This window comes from Terrapene carolina, unplaced genomic scaffold (genome assembly GCF_002925995.2).
Source record: "Terrapene carolina triunguis isolate 2854851 unplaced genomic scaffold, T_m_triunguis-2.0 Scaffold35098, whole genome shotgun sequence".
NCBI classification, from domain to species: domain Eukaryota; kingdom Metazoa; phylum Chordata; order Testudines; family Emydidae; genus Terrapene; species Terrapene triunguis.
This window is the reverse complement of record NW_020699449.1, coordinates 10,214,308-10,239,807: the sequence shown is the minus strand read 5'-3', so window position 1 is coordinate 10,239,807 and position 25,500 is coordinate 10,214,308. Positions and strand designations below refer to the sequence as shown.

Genomic DNA, 25,500 nt, shown 5'->3' with positions numbered 1-25,500 from the left:
CAATTACAACTCAGAATACAAAGTGTACAGTGCTCATTTTATATTTATTTTTGATTACAAATATTTGCACTGTTAAAAAAAAAGAAATAGTATTTTTCAGTTCACCTAATACAAGTACTGTAGTGCAATCTCTTTATCATGAAAGTTGAATTTATAAATGTAGAATTATGTACAAAAAATAACTGCATTCAAAATAAAACAATGTAAAACTTTAGAACCTACACGTCCACTCATTCCTACTTCTTGGTCAGCCAGTCACTCAGAGAAACAAGTTTGGTTACAAGTTGAAGGAGATAATGCTGCCCACTTCTTGTTTACAATGTCACCTGAAAGTGAGAACAGGTGTTCGCGTTGCACTGTTGTAGCCGCCATCGCAAGATATTTACATGTCAGATGCGCTAAAGATTCATATGTCCCTTCATGCTTCAACGACCATTCCAGAGGACGTGTGTTCATGCCAATGACGGGTTCTGCTTGATAACGATTCAAAGCAGCGCGGACCGACGCATGTTCATTTTCATCATCTGAGTCAAAAGACACCAGCAGAAGGTTGATTTTCTTTTTTGTTGGTTTGGGTTCTGTAGTTTCTGCATCTGAGTGTTGCTCTTTTAAGACTTCTGAAAGCATGCTCCACACCTTGTCCCGCTCAGATTTTGCACGACACTTCAGATTCTTAAACCTTGGGTCAAGTGCTGTAGCTATTTTTAGAAATCTCACATTGGTACCTTCTTTGTATTTTGTCAAATCTGCTGTGAACATAGGCGCCGACTTCCCCTCTTTCCAGTGGGTGCTCGACCCCTCCCCTTTGCCCCTGGCCCCGCCCCACTCCACCCCTCTCACGAGGCCCCGCCCCTGCTCTGCCTCTTCCCACCCCTTCCCCGCCCCCATTCCACCTCCTTCCCCAAATCCCTGCCCCGGCCCCGCCTCTTCCTCACCTCCTCACCTGAGCGCGCCACGTTCCTGCTCCTCCTCCTTCCTCCCGGAGCATGCTAACGCTGCCAAACAGCTGTTTGGCGGCGGCTGGGCAGGAAACCCTGGGAGGTAGGCGGAGGAGCAGGGGTGCTCGGGGAGGAGGAGGAGGTGGGGCGGGGGTAGGGTGACCAGGTGAGGGAAACAAAATATCGGGACACATGGGAGGGGGGTTGCAAAAAAAAAAAAAAAAAGACGAGTCAGTCCCGCCAGCGGATATCGGGACAAATTGCGTCCCAACCAAAGATCGGTCGGGACACGGGACAGACCCCAAAATATCGGGACGGTTCCGATATTATCGGACGTCTGGTCACCCTAGGCGGGGGGGGAGGGGTGAGGGGAGCTTGGCTGACAGAGAGTGCTGAGCACCCACTAATTTTTCCAAACAAACATGTGCTGGGTCATCATCTGAGACTGCTATAACGTGAAATGCAGGTAAAACAGAACAGGAGACATACAATTCTCCCCCAAGGAGTTCAGTCACAAATTTAATGAACGCATTCTTTTTTTAACGAGCATCATCAGCATGGAAGCATGTCATCTGGAATGGTGTCCGAAGCATGAAAGGGCATACGAATGTTTAGCATATCTGGTATGTAAATACCTTGCAACGCCAGCTACAAAAGTGCCCTGCGAATGCCTGTTCTCACTCTCAGGTGACATTGTAAATAAGAAGCAGGCAGCATTATCTTCTGCAAATATAAACAAACTTGTTTGTCTTAGCGATTGACTGAACAAGAAGTAAGACTGAGTGGACTTGTAGGCTCTAAAGTTTTACATTGCTTTGTTTTTGAGTGCAGTTATGTAACCAAAAAAAATCTACATTTGTAAGTTGCACTTTCACGATAGAGATTGCACTACAGTACTTATATAAGGTGAATTGAAAAATACTATTTCTTTTGTTTATCATTTTAAAGTGCAAATATTTGTCATAAAAATAATAATATAAAGTGAGCACTGTACACTTTGTATTCTGTGTTATAAAAGAAATCAATATATTTGAAAATGTAGAAAAACATCCAAAAATATTTAATAAGTTTCAACTGGTACTCTATTGTTTAACAGTGTGATTAATTGCGATACATTTTTTTGACTTAATCACGTGAGTTAACTGTGATTAATCGATAGCCCTAATAATAATGATAACATTTAGTATCTCTTCGTTAAACCTTGTGATGTGTCTTGGCTTGTTTCCATTGTCAATTTTACTTCTCTCTTTTTCCCCCTGCAGAAATAGACTGTGGCAGACCTTTGTGGATTCCACACGCAGAAATGATCTGGGACAACTCCACAACTCTAGGAAGCATGGTGTATTATAAATGTAGTGAAGGGTTTCATTTTAGTGGAGAGAAGAATTTTTCACAATGCACAATAATTCAGAAATGGGAAAATATCACAGGTGTATGTGAAGGTAAATATGTTTTCCCCTCAGATTTAAAGACCCTTCATATGAAATTCAAACGAGTTTCTTAAAGTATGATTTTATTCTGAAAAGTGACTAATAATTAGACTTGGCAGAATTCAGTTAATATTGACAGATAATGTCAATGATGATTTTTAAGTGTTTTGGGTTTTTTTTAGATTTTAATTGATTTAAATGTTCATGACTGTTTGAAATTATGGGAGGGCCAGACGATTATTTAATGACAGATGTTGAGATTCAAAAAGTTAAAGATTTGTACACTGTTAAAACATAAATTATTAATATCACATGTCAAAATATACAAAGTAAATATCCTTAAATCAACAAATCATACCTGTTCTTACTATTTGTTCTCTAGTTCAATGGTTCTCAATCAAGGGGACATGTACCCCTGGGGGTACGCAGAGGTCTTCCAGGGGTACATCAACTCATTTAGATATTTGCCTAGTTTTACAACAGGCTACATAAAAAGCACTAGCAAAGTTAGTACAAACTAAAATTTCATATAGACAATGTCTTGTTTATAATGATCTATATACTGTACACTGAAATGTAAGTACAATATTTACATTCCAGTTGATTTATTTTATAATTACATGATAAAAATGAGAAAGTAAGCAATTTTTCAGTAATAGTGTGCTGTGAACACTTTTGTATTTCTATATCTGATTTTGTAAGCAAGTAGTTTTTAAGTGAGGTGAAACTTGGGGTACACAAGACAAATCAGACTCCTGAAAGGGGTACAGTAGTCTGGAAAGGTTGAGAGTCACTGCTCTAGTCTATTTGTAACAAACCTAATTCAAAAGTCTGAATCCCTGGATTCTGACTCTTAAGATGTTCTCAAGTGGCATTTTTCTTACTTTGTCTATCTTTGAATTTCAATTATTATTGATGGAAATGTTTTTCTTTGGTTTGTGTGTGTACAGTGAAATTGATGTTTACCGACATTTACCAGTACAAATCTAATCCTTCCAACCCTACTAATAATGGAATTTTATTCCTAAACAGATCTTTCTCCTCAATATCCCCAAGTCCGTATCTGCTGACATTAACAACAAAAATAATTTTTTGTTTTACTACTTTTTGCTCTGGGTATGACTTCAGAACCAAAACAGCTGTGGGACAAGGAACTGGATTCTTTTTTGGCTCACATATCAACAGACTTGTTCATGAGGTTTCAATTGCAGGGTCATGTTGCAAAGGAAGAAGGCAACGTGCAGAATTTGTACTGTTTGTGGTGATGAACCAGAAGGAAAGAACCCAGGTTGACTTTCAGATCCAAAGCTGAATGTGCAAGGCTGGCTGTTAGTTGCTTGGGTTAGAAATAAAAAGATGTTTTTTGATTAAAAGGAGTCCTTGAGAAGAATCCCATAATGTCATTTTTATAGTTAGGTTTTGTCTTTCCTAATGGATTTTATATTTCACATGCTCCTAAGGGTTCACTTTCAGTGACTACACTAACTAATTTCTTAACACTGACTAGCAAACATTTTTTCATGAAAATTGTTTTTGATCTTTTTCAGTAACAGATTGTGGCAGACCTCCTTCAATCCCCAACACAGACATGATTTGGAACAACATTTCCCAGCTGGGGAGTGCAGTGCACTACCAATGTAAAAAGGGATTCCGCAGCATAAGTGGGAGGAATACGTCACGTTGTACTTATAATGGATCCTGGGAAATTCCAGCTCTAATATGTATAGGTAGGAGTGTAATGAAATCCTCTGCCTTTTAATTGTAGATGTGTTTTTAATTCAGCTTCAAACTTTACTCTTGGGGAAATTCTGCACCACTGCGCATGTGCAGAATTTATGTCCCCCGCAGATTTCTTTGCTTCCCCACAGAAAAATGACTTTCCGACGGGGAAGCAAAGGGAAGCCATAAGAGAGGTCATGCGACTCTCCCCAGCAGTATGTTTCAGGTGCCCAGGGCAGCCGGGAGAGAAGTAAATCACTGTGGGGTGGGAGGCGGGACTGGGGAAGACCTGGCTGGTGGGTCCTACCTTGCGCTGGGCTCAGCTGGTAGTCCGGGCTGGGTTGGGGAGGACGGGACTTCCTCTTCCCCTGCACGACATCCGGGGCTGGGTCAGACCCACCCCCAGATTTCTCCTCCGGCTGCAGGAAGTTCTGCAAACTCCCACCCCACCCCCCCGATTCCTGCACCCATTGCTCCCCAGCTGCAGTGGGAAGGATCATTGTACAGAGAGCTGCTCCCCTGTCCACACAACCCTCATGCATCCAGACCCCTTCATACCCAGAACCTCCTGCTGAGCCTCACTCCCTCCCCCCTCCACACTCAGAACCCCCCCCCCCGACGAGCCCCACTGCCCCTGCATCTGGGCCACCCCAACGAGCCACCTGGATCCCCACCCCACTGAGTCCCAGTCTCCCAGCATCTGGACCCCCCTCCCGAGCCCTATCCCTCTCACACCCAGACCCCCCTCCCCGCTGAACCCCAACCAACTTCACCTGGACCCTCTTGTAGAGTCCCATTACCATTGCACCCAGTCCCACCCCCCAACAAGTGCCTGTGCATCTGGATCCCCCCCATATCCAGATCCCCCACTCAGCTGCCCGCACCCAGATTGCCCCAGACAAAACCCTCTCAACCCACACCTGGATCCCCTCCACACTTGGATCCTGCCTTGCTGAGCCTGCCTGCCTATACCTGGTGCACCCAGTATGGAGGGGCAGGGCTCTGGGGTGTTTTGGGGGCAGGCGCGGTCCTTGTGCTGTGTCAGAGTTGGCTGCAGCCTCATCGCTGAGTCCGTGCCCGGGGCGGGGGAGAGGGGAGCTGCACAGTGATCTCCCACCTCTGTGCAGACAGTGGCCTGTGCTCCCCAATGCCATGCTGGAGCCTCCACATTTATTTGACAAATAAAATGTGCAGAATTTTGCAGAATTTTAAAATATTGTGTGCAGAATTTTTAATTTTTTGGCGCAGAATGCCCTCAGGAGTAAAACTTGTGTCCTGAAACTAGGGTAGATGGAAAGCCAAAAAAAGCCTGTTTTCGTTTACTTTGTAGGGGTTAATCCACAACATGTTGGGATATCAGGCTTACATGATGCACACATGGCAGTTCTAAAAAATGTAAGCACCATGCTAACTTGCAGCAAGATGTTATGGCCACATTCTTCCTTTACCTTCATGTTTGTTTCATTTTTCATTTTAAAAAGAAATTGGCATAACTACTGAGTCTGCATAATGAATTTATGACCTGCAAAATTTTATTTTAAAAGCCAAGGAATTTTTTTTTAGCATATAGAACAGGGGTCGGCAACCGTTCAGAAGTAGTGTGCCCAGTCTTCATTTATTCACTCTAATTTAAGGTTTTGCATGCCAGTAATACATTTTAACGTTTTTAGAAGGTCTCTTTCTATAAGTATAATATATAACTAAACTATTGTTGTATGTAAAGTAAATAAGGTTTTTAAAATGTTTAAGAAGCTTCATTTAAAATTAAATTAAAATGCAGAGTCCCCCCCGGACCAGTGGCCAGGACTCGGGCAGTGTGAGTGCCTGTCAAGGTTCCTTCCCCACTCTGAACTTTAGGGTACAGATGTAGGGACCTGCATGAAAACCTCTAAGCTTCTCTACCAGATTAGATCTGCTTTTGCTGCCACCACTCCCAATGTGCTAAGTCCCTTCCCTGGGTAGCCTTGAGAGATTCTTCCACCAATTCCCTGGTGAACACTGATCCAAAACCCTTTGGATCTTAAAACAAGGAGGAATTAATCATTCCCCCTCTTCCCTTTCCCCCCACCAATTCCTAGTGAATCCAGATCAATCCCCTTGGATTTTAGAACAAGGAAAAAATCAATCAGGTTCTTAAAAAGGAGGCTTTTAATTAAAGAAAGAAAGGTAAAAATCATCTCTGTAAAATCAGGATGGAAAATAACTTTACAGGGTAATCAAACTTAAAGAGCCCAGAGGAACCCCCTCTAGCCTTAGGTTCAAAGTTACAGCAAACAGAGATAAACACTCTAGCAAAAGGTACATTTACAAGTTGAGAAAACAAAGATAAAACTAACATGCCTTGCCTGGCTGTTTACTTACAAGTTTGAAATATGAGAGACTTGTTCAGAAAGATTTGGAGAGCATGGATTGATGTCTGGTCCCTCTCAGTCTCAAGAGCGAACAACCACCAAAACAAAGAGCACAAACAAAAGCCTGCGCCCCCCCGCCCCCCAAGATTTTAAAGTATCTTGTCCCCTTATTGGTCCTTTGGGTCAGGTGTCAGCCAGGTTACCTGAGCTTCTTAACCCTTTACAGGTAAAAGGATTTTGGTGTCTCTGGCCAGGAGGGATTATAGTATGGTACACAGGAGGGCTGTTACCCTTCCCTATATAGTTATGACAGTGCCACTGAAAATCAGCTCGCGTGCCGCCTTTGGCATGCGTGCCATAGGTTGCCTACCCCTGATATAGAAGATCAGAAGACCTTTTGTATGGGCCTGATCCTGCCATCTTTACCCCCAGAGGAATAAGGGCAGTAGAATCACAACCTGTTTTGTACACTTGTAACTAAAAGCCACAACAGACTTCTAGACCCTTTGTGCCAAGTTTCAGCCTGAAGGGATTTTCTCTATCAAAGAATTAGCCTCAAAAAGACATGCTTATAATCAACGTCATCATCTAGATTTAGAGACTGCCTTTGTATTAATATAGTGCAAGATTAACAGATGTTTTAGACTTCAGTTTTTGTATTGAACATTGCACTCGTTTGTGCCATTGGGGTAGAGGTGTCACAAATCCTCTCTGATTGTACATCATTATTTGCTGTCTGTTGCAGATGATGTTCTTCTACCTTATAATGTCAGCATGTTTTCCCTAAAGACTGGAAACGTGCCTGGGACTGCTACAGCTTCACAGGCCTCCATCCTGCAGAGATATACATACTTGCTTAATTTTACACACTTTGGGTAGTTGCATTGAAGTCAACACTGTGATGGTTTGGGTCACAAAGACCCCCTTGGGACTGTCACCTGATGGTGCTGAGACTACCTCTGAGCCAGTTCTCCCTTCCAGCTTGGGACTTCAGTACCCTGTCTTGTTGAGCCAGACACACTAGCCTGCTCAAACACAGACCCAGCTCTGAACCATAAGTCCCCCACAAGCTGCAGACTTAACAGAAAACGGCTTAGAAAATGCTCCTGTCTCTAACACCCAGACACCCAGTTCCCAATAGGGTCCAAATCCGTTCTACTCTGTATAAAACTTATACAGGGTAAACTCCTAAATGGTTCACCCTCTATAATACTGATAGAGAGATATGCACAGCTGTTTGCTCCCCTGGGTATTAATTACTTGCTTTGGGTTAATTAATAAGTAAAAAGTGATTTTATTAAATATAAAAAGTAGGATTTAAGTGGTTCCAAGTAATAACAGACAGAACAAAGTAAATTACCAAGCAAAATAAAACAAAAACATGCAAGTCTAAGCCTAATTACAGATAAAATCTCACCCTCAGAGATGTTCCAATAAGCTTCTTTCACAGACTAGACTCCTTTCTAGTCTGGGCCCAATCCTTTCCCCTGGTGCAGTCCTTGTTCCAGATCAGGTGGTAGCTGGGGGATTTCTCATGACTGCAGCCCCCTTTGTTCTGTTCCACCCCCTTTTATAGCTTTGGCACAAGGCAGGAATCTTTTGTCTCTCTGGGTCCCCACCCCTCCTTCTAAATGGAAAAGCACCAGGTTTAAGATGGATTCCAGTACCAGGTGACATGGTCACATGTCCTGTGAGACCCCAAGCCTTCATTCTTCCCGGCCTGACTCACTGGAAGGCTTGCAAGTAAACAGAGCCATCTACAGTCAATTGTTCTGGTTAATGGGAGCCAACAAGATTCCAAATCACCATTAATGGCCCACACTTTGCATAATTACAATAGGACCTCAGAGTTATATTTCATATTTCTAGTTCCAGATACAAGAATGACACATTTATTCAAATAGGATGAACACACTCAGTAGATTATAAGCTTTGTAATGATACCTTACAAAAGACCTTTTGCGTGAAGCATATTCCAGTTACATTATATTCACACTCATTAGCATATTTTCATAAAATCATATGGAGTGCAACGTCACAAATACGACTATTCACGGTGTGTAAAATTAACAAGGTGTATACATGTTTGCAGGATCAAGATCTTAACTGTGATCATCCACAGCAAAGGGGCTTGAATCTGTAGTCCACTCTCAGGCAAGATGGCCAATGAGAGTTTTCAATGGGAGGCAAAAGTGCAGAAGTTAGCCCTAGTAGTTGTTCCAGAGAGTTTAAAATAAAAGAGCCTTTCTCTGGAATGCACAAGGATAATTCGAATAATGGAGAAATTTTAAAGAAACAGCTCTGATAGCTTTGGCTGAGCTAGGGGAAAAAAGCAATGCAAAGCTTAAAAATATTTCACTAACATTTTTAACATTCACTCAAAATATTTCACTCAAAGGAGGTTACTGATGACTTTCAGAGGAAATGAAATGTCTGTTTCAGTAATGATGCCTTTCAGATGAATATGATCTTAAGGTTCCATGTAATTAATAATTCCCATTAAAATGAGGAAAAATTTCTATTATTTCTTTCCATTTTCAACTGCCTTAAGGGTAAGTGGACTTCATGGAATGAATAACCTAATTAGAACTGAGAGGGAGGTTAAGAAATACCCTTTGAGACTATGGTCTTTGATAAATAACCACGTTCCCCCATTTTTCTTGTTGCAATTGCAGTGAAACTCCCTTAATTTGCATTGTTAGTCTGTTGAAATCCCTGGTACCAAAAAAATTTAAATTGAATGAGAGATGTAATTAAATACAAAAACTCTGTTAAAATAATTGACATTATTCGGAGTCATTGGTGCTAAGCATCTCTCAGGATTAGGCCAGAGCGATAGCTGGCTTTACATTGACTCTGAGGGTGTGATCCTTTGGCCGTCTCCTTTTTCACTGGGCGTAGTCAGTCCATTCTGGTCCTTCTAGATACATGCACAATTCCACTGACAGAGGGCAGATGACAAATCAGCCATTTGCATGTGCATTGTGTCATGCTGCATATGCAAATGTAGGCACACAATTGCGCTTGGACCTTACATCTCCTTTTTGAAAAGAGCATCACCCTTAATTAAATGTAAATTTGTCACAAGTTAGTGTAGAGTAACTTATTTGAAAATGGCTTCTTTCCCAAGGAATATGAACACGTTAACTTCCTGTTGTTTTTCATTGCAGAAGTAGACTGTGGTATTCCTCCACCAATACAACATGCTGAGCTAGTGTGGAATCCCAGTTCGAGTCTTGGAAGTGTGGTGCAGTATTCATGTCAGAAGGGATTTGAATATGCTGATGGAAACAATATTTCAGTTTGCACAGAAGAAGGTGTTTGGGTAAAAAGCACTTTAACATGCACAGGTAGAGTGTGAGCTACTCTAAGAATCAAAACTTTATTTTTATTTAGTAGCAAAAGAAGGAGAAGAAAGTAACAAACCTGAGCTTTATTCGGTGGAAAATCTTTCTTCCGCCTTTCCTCAGATCTAAATTACTGTTTGTGGGCCCAGAATATGACATACAGTAGTTTGGAAAGGCTTATAAAGGTTTATTTTTAACAAGGTGGAAAAGAGTGAAATAACACCCTCCCCAATCTGTTTCCTTCTTGTTGAGAGGGTTCCACAGATTCTTGTGTTGCACTCTAGCTGCTATAAGGTAGGACAGAAAGTGTATTGAGCCAGACTTGCATACTACAGATGCATTACTTTGAACCATACAAGAAAATGGTACAGGATAATAATGCATATAAAGTAGTGTTATTGACACTATAAAATGTATAAGCCCCTTCATTTTCAGTTTAAACCTTTTTTGCCAAAAAATTTCCGGGTTTTACAAAAAATATTATTGTTTTTTTCTGATTTTCACTCTACTTTGGTATCATTCAAATATATAAAAAAATAACTTGTTTTATTAGGAAAATACAATACATTGCATGAGATACATGTATGACAATAATACATTAGTCTGTGTATATGCAAAGCTGCCTATTGAAGTCAGACTATGTATTAGTCTAGAAGATACACACAATAAGCAAACAGGCCTGCACGCAAGCACTGAAGTGCGCGTGCATCTGAACGTACTGATGAATCTCATGCCCACCACATACACATTTCAAGCTGGTAGCAGATAATGGTTTAAAGATTTGACATACTAAAATAGGAAGAAAATGAAAATCTGTATCAGAATACGTTTCAGAACACAAGGAAGTATTCGAAAGTTTTTAAAAAACAGGAGAAAAGGATGAAGTTGAGTGTATGCAAATATAACAATGCAGTGCAAATGGTGTGGCCCAATTATTAAATGTAAATATTTAAAGGCTAATAGTTCTAAGTCTACAACAGTAAACTGTTTATTCAAATGAAAAGTTTTATTTGGGGATTAGAGATCTATTGTTTTCTTAAAGTCAGAGGTGGCGTGTTTTGAGTTCTGTTTTAGTTCTGCAGCAAACCACATTGATGAATGAAAGTCAAAGCATTGATCTACTAAATACTTTTTTCTCCTGTCTTTCTGTTCACCAAAATAAACCCCGATATTTAGCCAGAAAAATTATTAATAGTTATTTGCACTGATTTTCACCTGTTTTTGTTGTTGTGGTAATAAACACTGATAAATTCCCGGGAAAAATGAAATAAAATAAAAACTGAAAAGGAAGGGCCCTAAAAATGTATCTTTTGTGAAGGGTGGAGAAAGGGCCCATTGGATATTTTAAATGAAAACTTAAAATGCTTTGTTTTTCTCTTTCGTTGAATGATGTCAAATATTATAAAGTAAAAGGGCAAGAAGGAATAACAGAGTAAAAAGCATTTTCATTCACACTGTGTATGTGTGTTAGAAATGTGCCACCATGTTTAAGTCATACAGGATACTTTATTTCCAGTCTCCCTGGACATCCTCTCCTGATACACATTCACCCTGCTCTTCATGGCTCTGACTTTCAGCTGGGCTTCACAGTGCTACTTTCACCTTTGCTTCCTGTCACTTGCTCATCAGAGACCTGGTATGATACCTTATCCTTTCTGCAACCCTGGTCACAATACCAAGACACCCCCAACACACTCCCCCATAACGCTTTCTGCTCTGGCTGTCTCCCTTCACCCTGGTCCCAGAGAATTCCTGCATCTCTCTCCTAGACAGTTATCAGTATCCAGAGACCATATTTGGTATCTGCTGGTACCAGTGTTCCCTCTAATTTTTTTACATCCATTTGCAGAATGAATTTTGTGTATGTGCACCAATATGGAGGTGATGTGTGGTGGGGGTGGGGCCGAGGGGTTCGGCGTGTGGGAGGGGGCTCAGGGCTGGGGCAGAGAGTTGGGGTGTGGGGGGGTGAGGGCTCTGGCTGGGGGTGAAGGCTCTGAGGTGGGACTGGGGATGACAGGTTCGGGGTGTGGGAGAGGGCTCAGGACTGGGGCAGAGGGTTAAAGTGTGTGGGGGGGGCGAGGGCTCCAGCTGGGGGTGGGGGCTCTGGGGTGGGGTTCGGGATGAGGGATTTGGGGTGCAGGCTGCCCCGGGGCTGCGGTGGGGAGAGAGGATTCCCTCCAGCTCTCTCTCGCCACAGCAGCTCGGGGGAGGGGCGCCTCTCCACAGCCGCGGCAGGGCTAGGCTGTGTCGGGCCGAGGGAGGGGTGCCTCTTCCCAGCTGCAGCAGCTCTGGCTGGGCTGGGCCAGGGGAGGAGTGCCTCTCCCTGTCTGCGCGGCCCTTGATAGCCTGCTGCATGGCCATGCAGCTTAGAGGAGACTTAGGCTGGTACTGATAATTACTATTTGATATTTGGATAAATCCAAAAATTATGGATTCCTCCCATCTAATCAATTTACTTGTCTTTATCCAGAGAAAACAAAATCTAAGTGACGTTTCCACTAAAAATAAAATCTTATCAGAATGTTAATAATAATAATAATGATAATAGTTAGCTCTTACATAGGTACTTTTCATCAGTAGATCTCAAAATGCTAGACATTTCGTTTGACAACAATTAACGTTATATTACTTAGAAATTAATAAATTAAACGTGTATATAAAATGAGAAGTAATTGCTTGGCAGTAAAGCAAGCAACCTCTGAGACAGAATCTATGAAAATCTATGAATCACTGGCTGCATTGTTACATTCATTGTTACTGTACAGGGAAAAGTGTGCGTGTGGGCTCCCAGAGCAGTGCCTAAAAAGGCTGAGGTCCTGCTACTAGGAAGTAAATCTGACTAGTAACACAGAAGAGAAAATCGCCGTATGCAAAGCACTGCAGAACGCAGGCAGTGAACTGAAAACCTAGAGGAAATACAATTTGTTCTTTGCTCTTGTGATTTTTAGAGCTCTAGGATGTTGATGGTAATAATAGTGATGTGAGTTTTGAGCTGACTGTCCTTTTAACTGTCTCTCTTAAGGCGCAACTCAGATTGTTTCACTGCAACTTTGTGACAAAACTTTTCAAAATAGTGGCATAGTCACATAAGACCATAAGCGGATCACAGGCCCTTTGTGTCTGGAATGTTGAAAGAAAGGATGCCCCAGTGGCTAGCCTGGAACTGAGGTCAGTTCCTTGCTCGGCCAGAGACTCCCTTTGTGATCTTGGACACATCACTTAGCCTCTCAGTGCCTCAGTTTCCAATCTGTAAAATGGGATCATAGCACTGCCCTACCTTGCAGGGAAGCAGTGATGATGAATACACTAAAGCTTATGAGGAGCTCAGATATTACAGGAATGGGGGTTAAATAGATACACGAGATAAATAGATGTTGGTATTGCACCCATAGACTCCTGCCTCAGGATTGTTGTGCAGGGCACTGTACAAACACAGAGATGGAATTGGGCCTTGCCACAGAGAACTTGCACTCTAAGCCAACATACAAAGGGAGGAGTGGAAGGGCATATTTCTCAGAATATAGGGATTATTGTGAACAAATATGTTTTCTTTTTTAAAGTGTTTTATTACATAAATAAATATGAGCTGCAACCAAATGCCACATAATAATACCATTTCTTGTTGGCATTGAAACAAAAATGTGTTTTGAAGGATTTGGAGGAGAGAGGGTAGTTGCCTGATGGATCTGTTCAGGGAAGACACTTACTTCATGCTATCTGTATTGTATATATGAAAAAACACTGTGCCAGAAGGGAACAAACACATTGCCGTGGAAAAAGCCACTCGTATCCACGTAGAGGGCGGAAAGCATGATCAGACTTGAGGAAGTTTAGAAAAGTTGCAAAGTAAGAAAAGGAAAAAGGATATAAAAGGAAAAGGTTCATCTAAAAATCAATCCTAGACATAATTCCTTCTAGTCTATTCAGTGGCAAAAAAGGGGGAGAAAGTGGAAAAACAAAAATTTGAAATTTCAAAAACATTTTAGAATTTGAAAACTAAAACAAAAATCTCAAAGTGAACAGAAATTTTTGTTTTGTTATGAAATTTCACAAAGTGAAATTGAAACACTGTGACAAAAATGACATTTCCCTGTGAACATTTTTACTAAACCCTGTTTTTTAATGGGAAAACTTTTTATGGGAAAAACTTTAACCAGCGTTATCAATAGTGAGAATTTAAACAGAGAGACAAAGCATTTCATACGTACGGGTTGTTTCTTAGGGTATGTCTACACTACGAGGGTAATTCGATTTTACTTAAATCGAATATGTGGAATCGATATTGCAAAGTCGAACGTGTGTGTCCACACTAAGGACACACTAAGGACAGTAATTCGACTTTGTGAGTCCACACTAACGGGGCGAGCGTCGATATTGGAAGCGGTGCACTGTGGGCAGCTATCCCACAGTTCCCGCAGTCCCCGCTGCCCATCGGAATTCTGGGTCGAGCCGCCAATGCCTTCTGGGTAAAAAAAATTTGTCGTCATCCGTCCGTCACTAACGCCCTCCCTCCCTCCATGAAAGCGCCGGCGGGAAATCAGTTCGCGCACTTTTCTGGTCAGTGACAGCGCGGACGCCACAGCACTGCGATCATGGATCACGCTGCGACCATCGCTGCACTTCTGGCCGTTCTCAACACCTCGCAGCTTATCATACACCTTTCCCTGAGGCAGATGAAGAGTAATCAGGCGAGGAGGCTACGACACCGCCGTGATGGCCTGAAGTCGGAGAGTAGCACAGAGCTGTCAGAAACCACGAGCCCCAGCGCCCAGGACATCACGGTGGCAATGGGTCATGTGGATATCGTGGAACGGCGATTCTGGGCCCGGGAAACAAGCACGGACTGGTGGGACCGTATAGTGCTTCAGGTCTGGGATGAATCCCAGTGGCTGCGAAACTTTCGCATGCGGAAGGGGACTTTCCTCGAACTTTGTGAGTTGCTGTCCCCTGCCCTGAAGCGCCAGAATACCAGGATGAGAGCAGCCCTCACAGTTGAGAAGCGAGTGGCCATAGCCCTCTGGAAGCTTGCAACGCCGGACAGCTACCGGTCAGTCGCGAACCACTTTGGTGTGGGCAAATCTACCGTGGGGGTTGTTGTCATGCAAGTAGCCAAGGCAATCGTCAAGGTACTGCTCCCAAAGGTAGTGACCCTGGGAAACGCGCAGGTCATCATAGATGGCTTTGCCGCGATGGGATTCCCAAACTGCGGTGGGGCTATAGATGGGACTCACATCCCTATCCTGGGACCGGACCACCAGGCCAGCCAGTACATCAATAGAAAGGGCTACTTTTCAATGGTGCTGCAAGCACTGGTGGACCATCGGGGACGGTTTACAAACATCTACGTCGGATGGCCGGGCAAGGTTCATGACGCTCGCGTGTTCAGGAACTCTGGTCTGTTTAGACGGCTGCAGGAAGGTATTTACTTCCCAGACCACAAAATAACTCTTGGGGATGTGGAGATGCCTACAGTCATCCTCGGGGACCCAGCCTACCCGCTAATGCCCTGGCTCATGAAGCCCTATACTGGCGCCCTGGACACAGAAAAAGAACTGTTCAACTACCGTCTCAGCAAGTGCAGAATGGTGGTGGAGTGTGCTTTTGGCCGTCTCAAAGGGAGATGGAGAAGCTTACTCACTCGCTGTGATCTCAGTGAAACCAATATCCCCATCGTTATTGCAGCTTGCTGTGTGCTCCACAATCTATGTGAGAGCAAGGGGGAGACCTTTATGGCGGGGTGGGAGCTAGAGGCAAATAGCCTGGCTGCTGATTACGTCCAGCCAGACAGCCGGGCCATTAGAAGATCCCAGCGGGACGCCCTGTGCATCCGGGAGGCTTTGAAAGCTAGGTTCCTGAGTGAGCAGGGCAACCAGTGACTTTTCAGTTTGTGGACAGAGAAGCTGAACCTGCCCCCGTTTCTTTACCCAGTTCATTTTGACTATCCTCTCCAGTTACATACCCCCTTCACCCCCTTCCCCTTCCCAAAAAATAAAATCATTTCGATTTTGTTAATGAACACCGTTGTCTGTGTTGCTGTTTTCGCGGGAATATTTTAAACCGGGGACGCAGACTGTGGCGGGGGGCGGGTTCAGTGTTCTGATGCAAATGATGCTTCTAAACTCCCGGAATGACAGGCTCCGCACTGGTGGACTGGTTATTTCAATGGAGCCTGCCAGCACTCCTGGGGGGGACTGTGTGTATGTGTCGGCTATGTGACTTTCTGGCAGGGGGGGTAGGGTTACATATCCCCTGCTGCGTAAAAAAAAAAAACCGGATCGGCCCCGCTGCATAAGATCTGTAACCGCCCTCCCCCGCCACAAAGTCACAGAGCAACCCCCCCCCCCAGAACATGAAAAACACCTCCCAGACTGACCAGGGTAACCAGTGACTGCACTGTGTATGTGTCCTGATGCTGGACCTGACACCGCCTCTGTACCCTGCTAAAGGTCACTGTCCTGTCCAATTACCAAGCACCTTCCCCCCCTCCAGACAGACTCTCCGTCAAAAGAACCTGACTGAAACAGTAATGAACAGAAACAAACATTTTATTGCGAACCAGACATGAAACGTGGGGGGTGAAACTTGGACGGGGGCTTGTGTGAGGTGGGTAGGAAAGGACTTATGAAATTTTGGGGAATGTCAGCCTTCTACTGCTAGAGCAGTCTGCAGGGGTTGATTGAAAGTTTTAACGGCCCTTGCCGCCCCTCCTTCTTTGGACTTTGGGTGAGGGTGGTGTGGGACTTGGTGGCGGGTGAGGGCGGTTACAGATAGACTGCAGCGGGGCTCTGTCCTCCTGCCTCCGGTCTTGCAGAACATCCACAAGGCGCCGGAGCGTGTCCGTTTGCTCCCTCATTAGTCCAAGCAGCTTTTCAGTAGCCTGTTGGTCCTCCTGACGCCACCTCTCCTCCCGTTCCATGACTGCTCGGTGCATTTGTGACAAGTTCTCCCTCCACTGTGTCTGCTGGGCTGCCTGGGCTCGGGAGCAGCCCATTAGTTCTGTGAACATGTCTTCACGCGTCTTCTTCTTCCTCCGCCTAATCTGCGCTAGCCTCTGGGAGTGTGCTGACAGGCTGGGTTGGGAGACAGTCGCAGATGTGTCTGTGTGAATTTTAAAAAGGGAGTGAATTCCTGAGACAGATAAATGAAATTGTATACAAAGAACCTAGTCTTTCTCTGTGAACAAGACCATGCACTGAACCTCTCACATGCGCACTCAGGACAAGGTCGAATTTTCGGCCGTCGCCTTCAGTGCCTGTGGACTTGCGGAGGTCTTGGACTGTTCAGAGAACTGTGGCTGGAGACCTGAACTTCTGGAGCGGGCAATAATGGTAAGCCGCAGACTTGTGGCTGCTTAAAACTCCAGCAGTAGCACTGGCCTCCTTTCACATTGAAAGCAATGCCAGTCTCTGCTGCCAGCAATCAGGACAGCATCAACTCTGCCCCTGTCCCACCCCCTCGCGGCTGTCCCAGGGAAAGATCCCTGTATGCTGCCCCTCTCCCTCCACCGCGTGGCTGTAAAGCAGTCCCAATACTAACATTCCCCTCCCTAATTCAAAGCAGGGCGTCATGAGCGACATCACCCTCCTGAGGATCCCGGACACCCAGAGAGAACGCATGCTGCGGGAAAGCATGCAGAAACCGGGGCCGTATGCCGCCATGCTATGTCGGGCCATGATCCCGGAGTACTTGATTGTGGCGTGGAGGGGGCATGTCTGCTACCACGGAGGGCCCACTAAGATCGCCCTACCCCGGAACCTGATCAACAGGCTTGAGCTCTACCTCCACGAGACCTACGAGGAGTTCTCCTACGAGGATTTCTCGTCGATCCCCGGCCACATTGACCGGATTTTCGCGTAGGTGCACTGGGACTATGGAGTGGAGCGTCTTGGGCCTGGGAATCATGGAGTAACGGACATTGTGAACATTTTTTAAAACACTTGGGACTAAATTGAGAAGAGCCTAAGACAGAGAAATCATGAAAACCCATTTGTTACCTTTGTAAATATTCCTGTTTTGTACCTGATTATTTTTTTACTAGTTTACAGAACTTTTATAAATGTACATTGTTAATAGTATAAATATTACCGTTCTGTTTTAAATAAATGTTTACATGTTTACAGCACTTACTGCTTGATCCTTCCCCTGATTCTGTGTCCGGGGTAAGGGATGGGGACGGTTGGTAGGGGATCTCGGTAAGGGTGATGAAGAGCTCCTGGCTGTCGGGGAAATCAGCGGTGCCAGCGCTGTCGACTGCCTCGTCCTCCTCATCTCCTTCTTCATCTTCCCCGTCCGCTGTCATGTCCGACGAGGAACCGGCCGCGGACATGATCCCATCCTCGGAGTCCACGGTCAGGGGTGGGGTAGTGGTGGCGGCCGCTCCCAGGATGGAATGCAGTGCCTCGTAGAAACGGGATGTGTGGGGCTGGGATCCGGAGCGTCCGTTAGCCTCTTTGGTTTTTTGGTAGCCTTGTCTCAGCTCCTTGATTTTCACGCGGCACTGCGTTGCATCCCGGCTGTAGCCTCTCTCTGCCATGGCTTTGGAGATCTTCTCGTAGATCTTAGCATTCCTTCTTTTGGAGCGCAGCTCTGAAAGCACGGACTCATCGCCCCACACTGCGATGAGATCCAAGACTTCCCGATCAGTCCATGCTGGGGCCCTCTTTCTATTAGATTGCACGGCCATCTCTGCTGGAGAGCTCTGCATCGTTGCCACTGCTGCTGAGCTCACCTCGATGTCCAAACAGGAACTGAGATTCAAACTGCCCAGACTGGAAAAGGAATTCAAATTTTCCCGGGGCTTTTCCTGTGTGGCTGGTCAGAGCATCCAAGCTCGGACTGCTGTCCAGAGCGTCAACAGTGTGGTGCACTGTGGGATAGCTCCCGGAGCTATTACCGTCGATTTGCATCCACACCTAGCCTAATTCGATATGGCCATGTCGAATTTAGCGCTACTCCTCTCGTTGGGGAGGATTACAGAAATCGATTTAAAGAGAGCTTTATGTCGAACTAAATGGCTTCCTGGTGTGGACGGGTGCAGGGTTAATTCGATATAACGGCGCTAAAGTCGACATAAAAGCCTAGTGTAGACCAGGCCTTAGATAAAAGCCTTTGTCCCTGCCAGAACAAGGGGCTGCTATGATTTGACCAGAGCACTTTGTCTTGTTCATGCCTGTGTATCACCTCTGAGTCATCCATTTTGGAATCTGTCAAACTTAATCAGCATCTTACCTTGGATTTTCCCTACCAAAAGAGAGAGCTTCACTAACTGTGTCACTTCCCGCAATAGGATTCCATCAGAATCCTCTTTGATCCCTGAACCAGGCTTTCCTTCCCTGACATTTTCCTCCTGTGTACCCACTTTTGGTGGCCTCACATGCTCCCCGGTAGCCAGGCAAAGTCTTTGGTCCTAGCTTTAAGCCTACACCCTCTTAAACTGCAGATAGGTGTTCTTCCCCCCCACTGCACCCTAACAGCCCAGCTATTCTCCCCATTCTCACCTGCGGGTTTGCCTGACAGCTGGAATCCTTAAACATCTGCGATGTCTATTCCAGGTCACAGGGTGAGTTACGTTTTAAAGACTGAGTAAAATATCACCACTTGTATGTTTGCATCTGTCATTATAGCAAAGGGCTGGTGTGTAAACGTGGTCTATTTTCATGACAGTTTTGCAAGGCTGTTGTCAGTGGTTTCTAACCCACAACAAAGGGGTTAGTTTTCCATATTCCTATTCAGATTCTTCTGTGAGCCTCTTGCTGCACACCTAATTTTTAGTCCCAGCTGTGTATAAATAATTCATTCTCATCAGTACGGAATCTAATTAGAAAAAGTGTCGCTCGAATCTGAGGGCACCGATTCCACAGCCCCAGCTTTCTCAGGAGTCAGACCCCCATCAAACAATTAGAATAATAATAGTGAGAGATTAAAAGGATCTGATTGGTCCAAGTTCTCATAAAGGGCTAATGTGAAACATTAAATCCAGACAGCTGATAATTTGATAACTTCTTTAGTGGCCTGGAAAATCACAGGATTTATGGGAGCCATTGTTTCTTAGATCAACGAGATAGGATCCAACTACAACAAAAAACAAAACAGTCTATATTTTTGTTCAGCAGTCTACTTTACTTTAGCTTTTTATATTTGAAACCAAGTTAATAATTACAGAATTTCTGATTGCAGATATCAATTCTTAATGTCAGAAATCTCTTTCAGATAGGGGGAGGCCATGCATGGTAGGCCATGCAGTTCCAGCCCACCTAATCCAGTCCATTCTGACGCCATTACTTTTTGTATGATTAATATATCTTTCTATTGTGAACATGATCACAATTGCATCTCCTACTCCTGTTTTTGGTCACTTTGCTCCAACATCTGAATTACTTTGCCCCTATTGTATCCTGGTAACATTTTTAGACCAAAGGAAGTAGTAAATCATTAGCTCTTCCTCTGTTCCTTCCTGCATGATTGTCTCTACCTATAACTTTGCAATTTTTCTGTGAGCTGTCTGCACATTTAGTTTATGGAGGGGGAAGTTCAGCTGAATTGTGGAAGTCCCCTTGTAGCTTCATAGTTAGGGTTCTGTTGAAACTTTATAAGCAATAATTAATTAAACATGAAATGCTCATAAACACTTCTCATAATATACTATAAAAAGTTATGGAGAATAGATACGATGTATCCTTGTCAAATAAATCCTGTCCATAAACACCCCCCGCCCCAAAAAAGAGGAGAGAACTATGGAGAAGAAAGTGTCTAGGTTCTATGGTAACAGGTGCACTAGAAAAGCTTGGATAGATGCTATCATTGAAACACTGTTTTTTGTCATTCTGATTATCTTCCCTGAACGTGTGTGTACTACAAGGTAGTAGCAGATAGCATCTGTTGCGTATCATTTGCAGATGTTGCTGCAATGAAAAAAGCAAAACAGAAGAAAAGGGGAAGAAAGTATTTGTTTTTCCTCTCTGTCCTAAATCCTGTGAATCTGTGAAAGTGGCTGAGGGAAAGCTGTTTTTATGCATTTTATGAATTTAGTGTATGGATGTTCTTTTAGCTACTTTTAGAAGGGAATGTAATGGAAGTAGAGTTTGTTTTATGCAGGTGTTTCTGACTGGAATGGGCTACAGAATCTTTTACTGATAAGCCACAGATTCCGGTCTGGCTCAGGTCAGTGATGGCCCTAAGTTGCTACCATCTGAGGGCTGATTGGTGACACATATGAAAGGAGCTGGTCGGCTTAGGCACGTTCCTGGTAGACAGTTCTCTGCATCACGAAACGATCGGTCACTTCGAATGGCGCTAGTCGGCAGTGTCACTGATGGTCTTAGCAGACAGAGAAATCAAGGATTGCGTTGATCAGGGAAGCTGAACTACCTTGAGCTATAAAAGTGGTCCCCTTAGAGCAGCAGTTCTCAAACTTCATTGCAGTGTGACCCCCTTCTGACAACAAAAATGACTACACGACTCCAGGAGGGGGGAACCGAAGACTGAGCCCACCCGAGCCCTGCCACCCCAGGCGGGGGAGCCAAAGCCCTGGGCAGCGGGGCTTGGGCTTGGGCTTCAGACTTGCTGGGGCGCAGGGCTGACACCAGCCTGGGCGACCCCATTAAAATGGGGTCACAACCCACTTTGGGGTCACAACCCATAGTTTGAGAACCCTTGCCTTAGAGCATGGCAGCCGAGGTGCGTGCACTGGCACTGTACTTGCCCTGTAGGTGGAGGCAGTGTTTGAATTGAAAGCAGGCGAGTGGAGAGAATGCTGATGTGCCCACGGTGGGCTGTTATCTGTCTGAAGACTCAGCCTTTCCACTGGTTTCAGGGGGGCTGGAACAGTTCGTATAGTGGGGGATGCTGAGAGACATTGAACCAAACTGTAAACCCTGTATATGATGGAAACCACTTCAAGCCAGGGGGTGCGGCCATGGGCGGCGGGTATAATAGGCCATTACTTTATTATGCCCCATGCAAGGTCCCGGGCGGCTGAGTAGCACATGCCGCCTCCTCAGCCGTCCAGAACCTGCATGGTTTTCCCCTGGGCAGTGGGTGGGTCTGGGGAGGGGAGGCAGGCACGGCTGCAGCCAGCCCCGGGTTCCTCCGGGCAGGGGAGGCACGGGGCTTCGGCCAGTCCGGCCTGGGGTTCCTCTGGGGGGCGGGAGGCTTGGGGCTCTGGCCGCGGGAGCGGGGGATGCAGGGGGTCTTGTGGCTCTGGCCGTGAGGAGGGCGTGGGCTGAAGGGGCGGAGCTGGAGGCTCCATCCATCGCCCATGGGTGCAGCAGCACCCCTAGTTCCAGCACCTATGCCTGGGTTGATCATATTTGGCATGAAAGTTCCTCTTTCTGCCAGAGAATTTAAAAAGTGCTGGAAAATGAATAGATAAGATCCTAGCCTTAGAGTCATTTCCTTCTTTGTTTCTCTTGTTCTCACCCCATTTCTTTTCTTCCAGCTCCCAATTTCATCTTCAGGTCATTTTTCTCTTTCTTTTTGTTTTTCTCCCTCTCATCTCTTCCCACCGGCTCCCTTCCCTGGCTTTTACCAACCTTTGTGACACTTCCCCTCTTTGCCCTCTTGCTATATTCTCTCATGACCTCTGACTCCTCCAGTACTTCCCTCCATGCCCTGGCCCTGGTCCCCATCCCTTTACCTCCCGTTTTCCAAAATCTTCCACCTGAGGTGGATGTTGGGCTGGATGCAATGGTGGTTATGAGGTTTAAGGTACCAGCTTTGCTTTTGAACTTTAATTTTATGGAACAACAGTGTCATCCAGTGGCTTTCTACATTAAGGACAAGTTCAAGTTCCTTTTCTTAAACTAAAGGAAATAATTCCTTTCAGCTTCTCCTATTTCATATGGGAGTCTGAATTGAAGTGGATATTAAGCATGTTCAGTCCTTACTTACATAATACAGCCTGCTATGTTTATTAGTCACAGTACATACATAGTATACATTAGACAAGAGAGTAGATGTCTTGGTATTGCATGGTACTGGATAGCATATTTCTTACACTGATTAAACATCAGTTTTGTACAGTTGCACAGAAACAAGATGGCCATTAAGAGAACACCTGCAGTATTCAAGAGAAAGAGATGAAAAATACTATCTTTTGAAAGCATATACAAATTGGTTATTTGTTGCTGAATAAGAATAGGGCTTGGATTTTCTATGGATTGTTATGATCTTTTGGATAAAATTATACTTGAATACAGCTGCATAAAAAGGCCTAATGTTTGGTTAGTTTTTCAGAGAATTTCAGTCACCTTATCTAAAAAAGACATCACAAATAGAAAACACTCAACAAAGAGAAATTACCATGATTAGTGGGTTGTGTGTTTTCAGAGCAGACAAAAGCGGTAACTTCTATACAAGGAGAGATTTTAAAAGAAGGGATTATGTAATCTGAAAAGGAGAAATGGATGAAGAGCTTTAGTAGAGGAATATAAAAATAACAAATTGGTATAATGAAGGCTATTCAGACACTTGTGTTTATGCTCTTGCACAAGAAAGAAACAAGGGGATGTATAAAATAATGTATTGGGGGGACTGCACGGCTCAGGGAACTGCTTGGTCAAAACAAAAACCAGGTATGGATTTAGGATCTCAGTACCCATCTATCTGAACCTCTAAATCTGGGGATAGGAGTTGGGCAATGAATGTTCAGATAAGTGGGTCCAATTCTGGACCATCTGTAGTAATGGGATGCAGAATCTTTCAGCTCTAGGTCACTGGTTTGAGCCTGGTCGAGGGTGGTAGTGACCAAGATTTGCTGCTTGGATAGGTATCCTCCTTGCAATGCATGGAATGGCAAGTTTGTCTGCAATTTAGCAGAGAGGCCAAAGCTTGAATAGGCATGGAGACTAAGTTGCTGTTCCATCTCAGTCATAGAGTTATTGGGGGGGGAAGAGTATACTGGTGGGGAAACTTGCATTACTGCTGCTCATGCTTTCCTATGCTCAGGCCAGTCTGTGGCTTAAAGAGAGGACTACTGGTTCCTGGGCTGTCATCCCGGCATCTTTAAAATGTAGGGAATTTCAGTTTTTAAATAGAATAATTAATTTTTGTGAAATGGCAGCAAACAATTAAAAGGAAACACTTTGATACACAGTGGATAACTAACCTGTGGAACTTAGTGCTGGATGACCTAAGCGAAGTGTGGTTCAATTATAACATAACTTAAGAATGACCATACTAGGTCAGACCAGTGGTCTGTCTAGCTCAGTATCCTGTCTTCTAACAGTGGCTGATTCCAGATGTTTCAGAGGGAATGAACAGAACAGGGCAATTTGAGTGATCCATTCCCTGTAATCCAGTCCCAGCATCTGGAAGTCAGAGGCTTAGGGACATTCAGTGCATGGGGTTGTTTCCCTGACCATCTTGACTAATAGCCATTGATGGACCTAGCCTACATGAACTTCCTTTTTTTTTTTTTTTTAACCTAGTTCTCCTTTTGGCCTTCACAGCATCCCCATGCAAAGATCTAATCTGAGTTTAGGATGGGACCTTTTTCTCCCTCAACCTCTCAGTTTCAGGGCTATGCATCACTAGGGATGGGGGAAGAACATATTAGCCCTAAATACATGTCTTGATTAATGTGAATTGCATTAATGGTTCTTTTTATCCCTTGGTTTTCTATGTAGATTATCAGAGATTGATTTCACTTAACTTTTTCTTTTTCTAGCCTGCTTTTTTTCCCTGTGCTTACAACTCTTGATGAGATTTTCTTTATCCAAATACTTATATTTCTGAGCTAGTTTCCCACGTCCTCAGTACACACCACTGGCAATTAATGTGCTGAGGTTCCAAATGTAGTGTATGTTAACTTTGGTTATTTGTTATTTCTATATCTTTTCAGTTTATCTAGCGTGACTTTCATTTTCCCTCCTCCTCCTACAGTGAAGGCAGCCATTGGAAATGTGTCTATATTTAATCAAACCTGTGTGAAGTGGAGAAGGAGTACTAGAGAAACCAACTTGAAGATGGTGTATTTGGTAAGCAAGACAGGATGTTCGTGGTTTCTCCATTGCAGGACTGTCCCTTGGTACATTGGCACTTTGGCTGAAAATGGTATTTTCCACACTGCTTTCTGCTGACTTCCTCCCACTTAGTCCCCAGTCTGCGTCATTTCCTCCTTCCAAAAAATGTCCTTTTTGTGCTCATTTGAATGCAGTGATGAAAGGAGATCAGATGGGTGGAAACTCCACAGGCAGAGAATGAGTGACTCCAGTGTTAGAGCCCAGGTGGAGGGCCCCTTGAAAGTGTGGCCTTCAAAGTCCGTAATTATTTGATGGGAGTTATGGCAGTAATTATTTGGTGAAGTTACGGAAATGTTTGCAGCAAGAGGACTCTTGCGAAGCAGCAGCAAATCAATTAATATGGCAACAAACATACTGTAATGGACACCAACGAAAGGAGTCATGCTGAATGCTGTGACACACCAGTCCCTGAGGTGTTTGGTAGCGTTCTGGGTATACCACACACTCAGTGCAAGAGCCGTAGGTGCGCCAAGCGCTTCAGGTATTAGCCTTTGGTGGGTTTCAGTAAACACTTGGAGACTGTGGTGTATCACAAAGGATCACTTTATTTTTTGCCTTATATGTGCTTCTCTCCTCCCCCCCCCCCATAAATAAACAGTGCAGTTACTCTTGGCTTTAAGATACAAATAAAAGATGACAAATGTAAGACACAACAGGTCTCAGTCAAGCCCCTAAGGGCAGTGCAGAACACGAGC

General features: G+C 44.3%; 1 protein-coding gene across 1 annotated transcript in view; it reads left to right on the top strand.

The window, feature by feature from the left end:
• Window positions 1-25,500, top strand: part of LOC112118358 (sushi domain-containing protein 1) — a 95,148-nt gene that overhangs the window by 25,136 nt on the left and 44,512 nt on the right. The window contains exons 6-9 of the mRNA XM_029914337.1: window positions 2,201-2,380; window positions 3,916-4,095; window positions 9,609-9,788; window positions 24,666-24,725. Of these exons, the coding sequence (XP_029770197.1) occupies window positions 2,201-2,380; window positions 3,916-4,095; window positions 9,609-9,788; window positions 24,666-24,725 (600 nt within the window). The remainder of the gene's footprint in view (window positions 1-2,200; window positions 2,381-3,915; window positions 4,096-9,608; window positions 9,789-24,665; window positions 24,726-25,500) is intronic.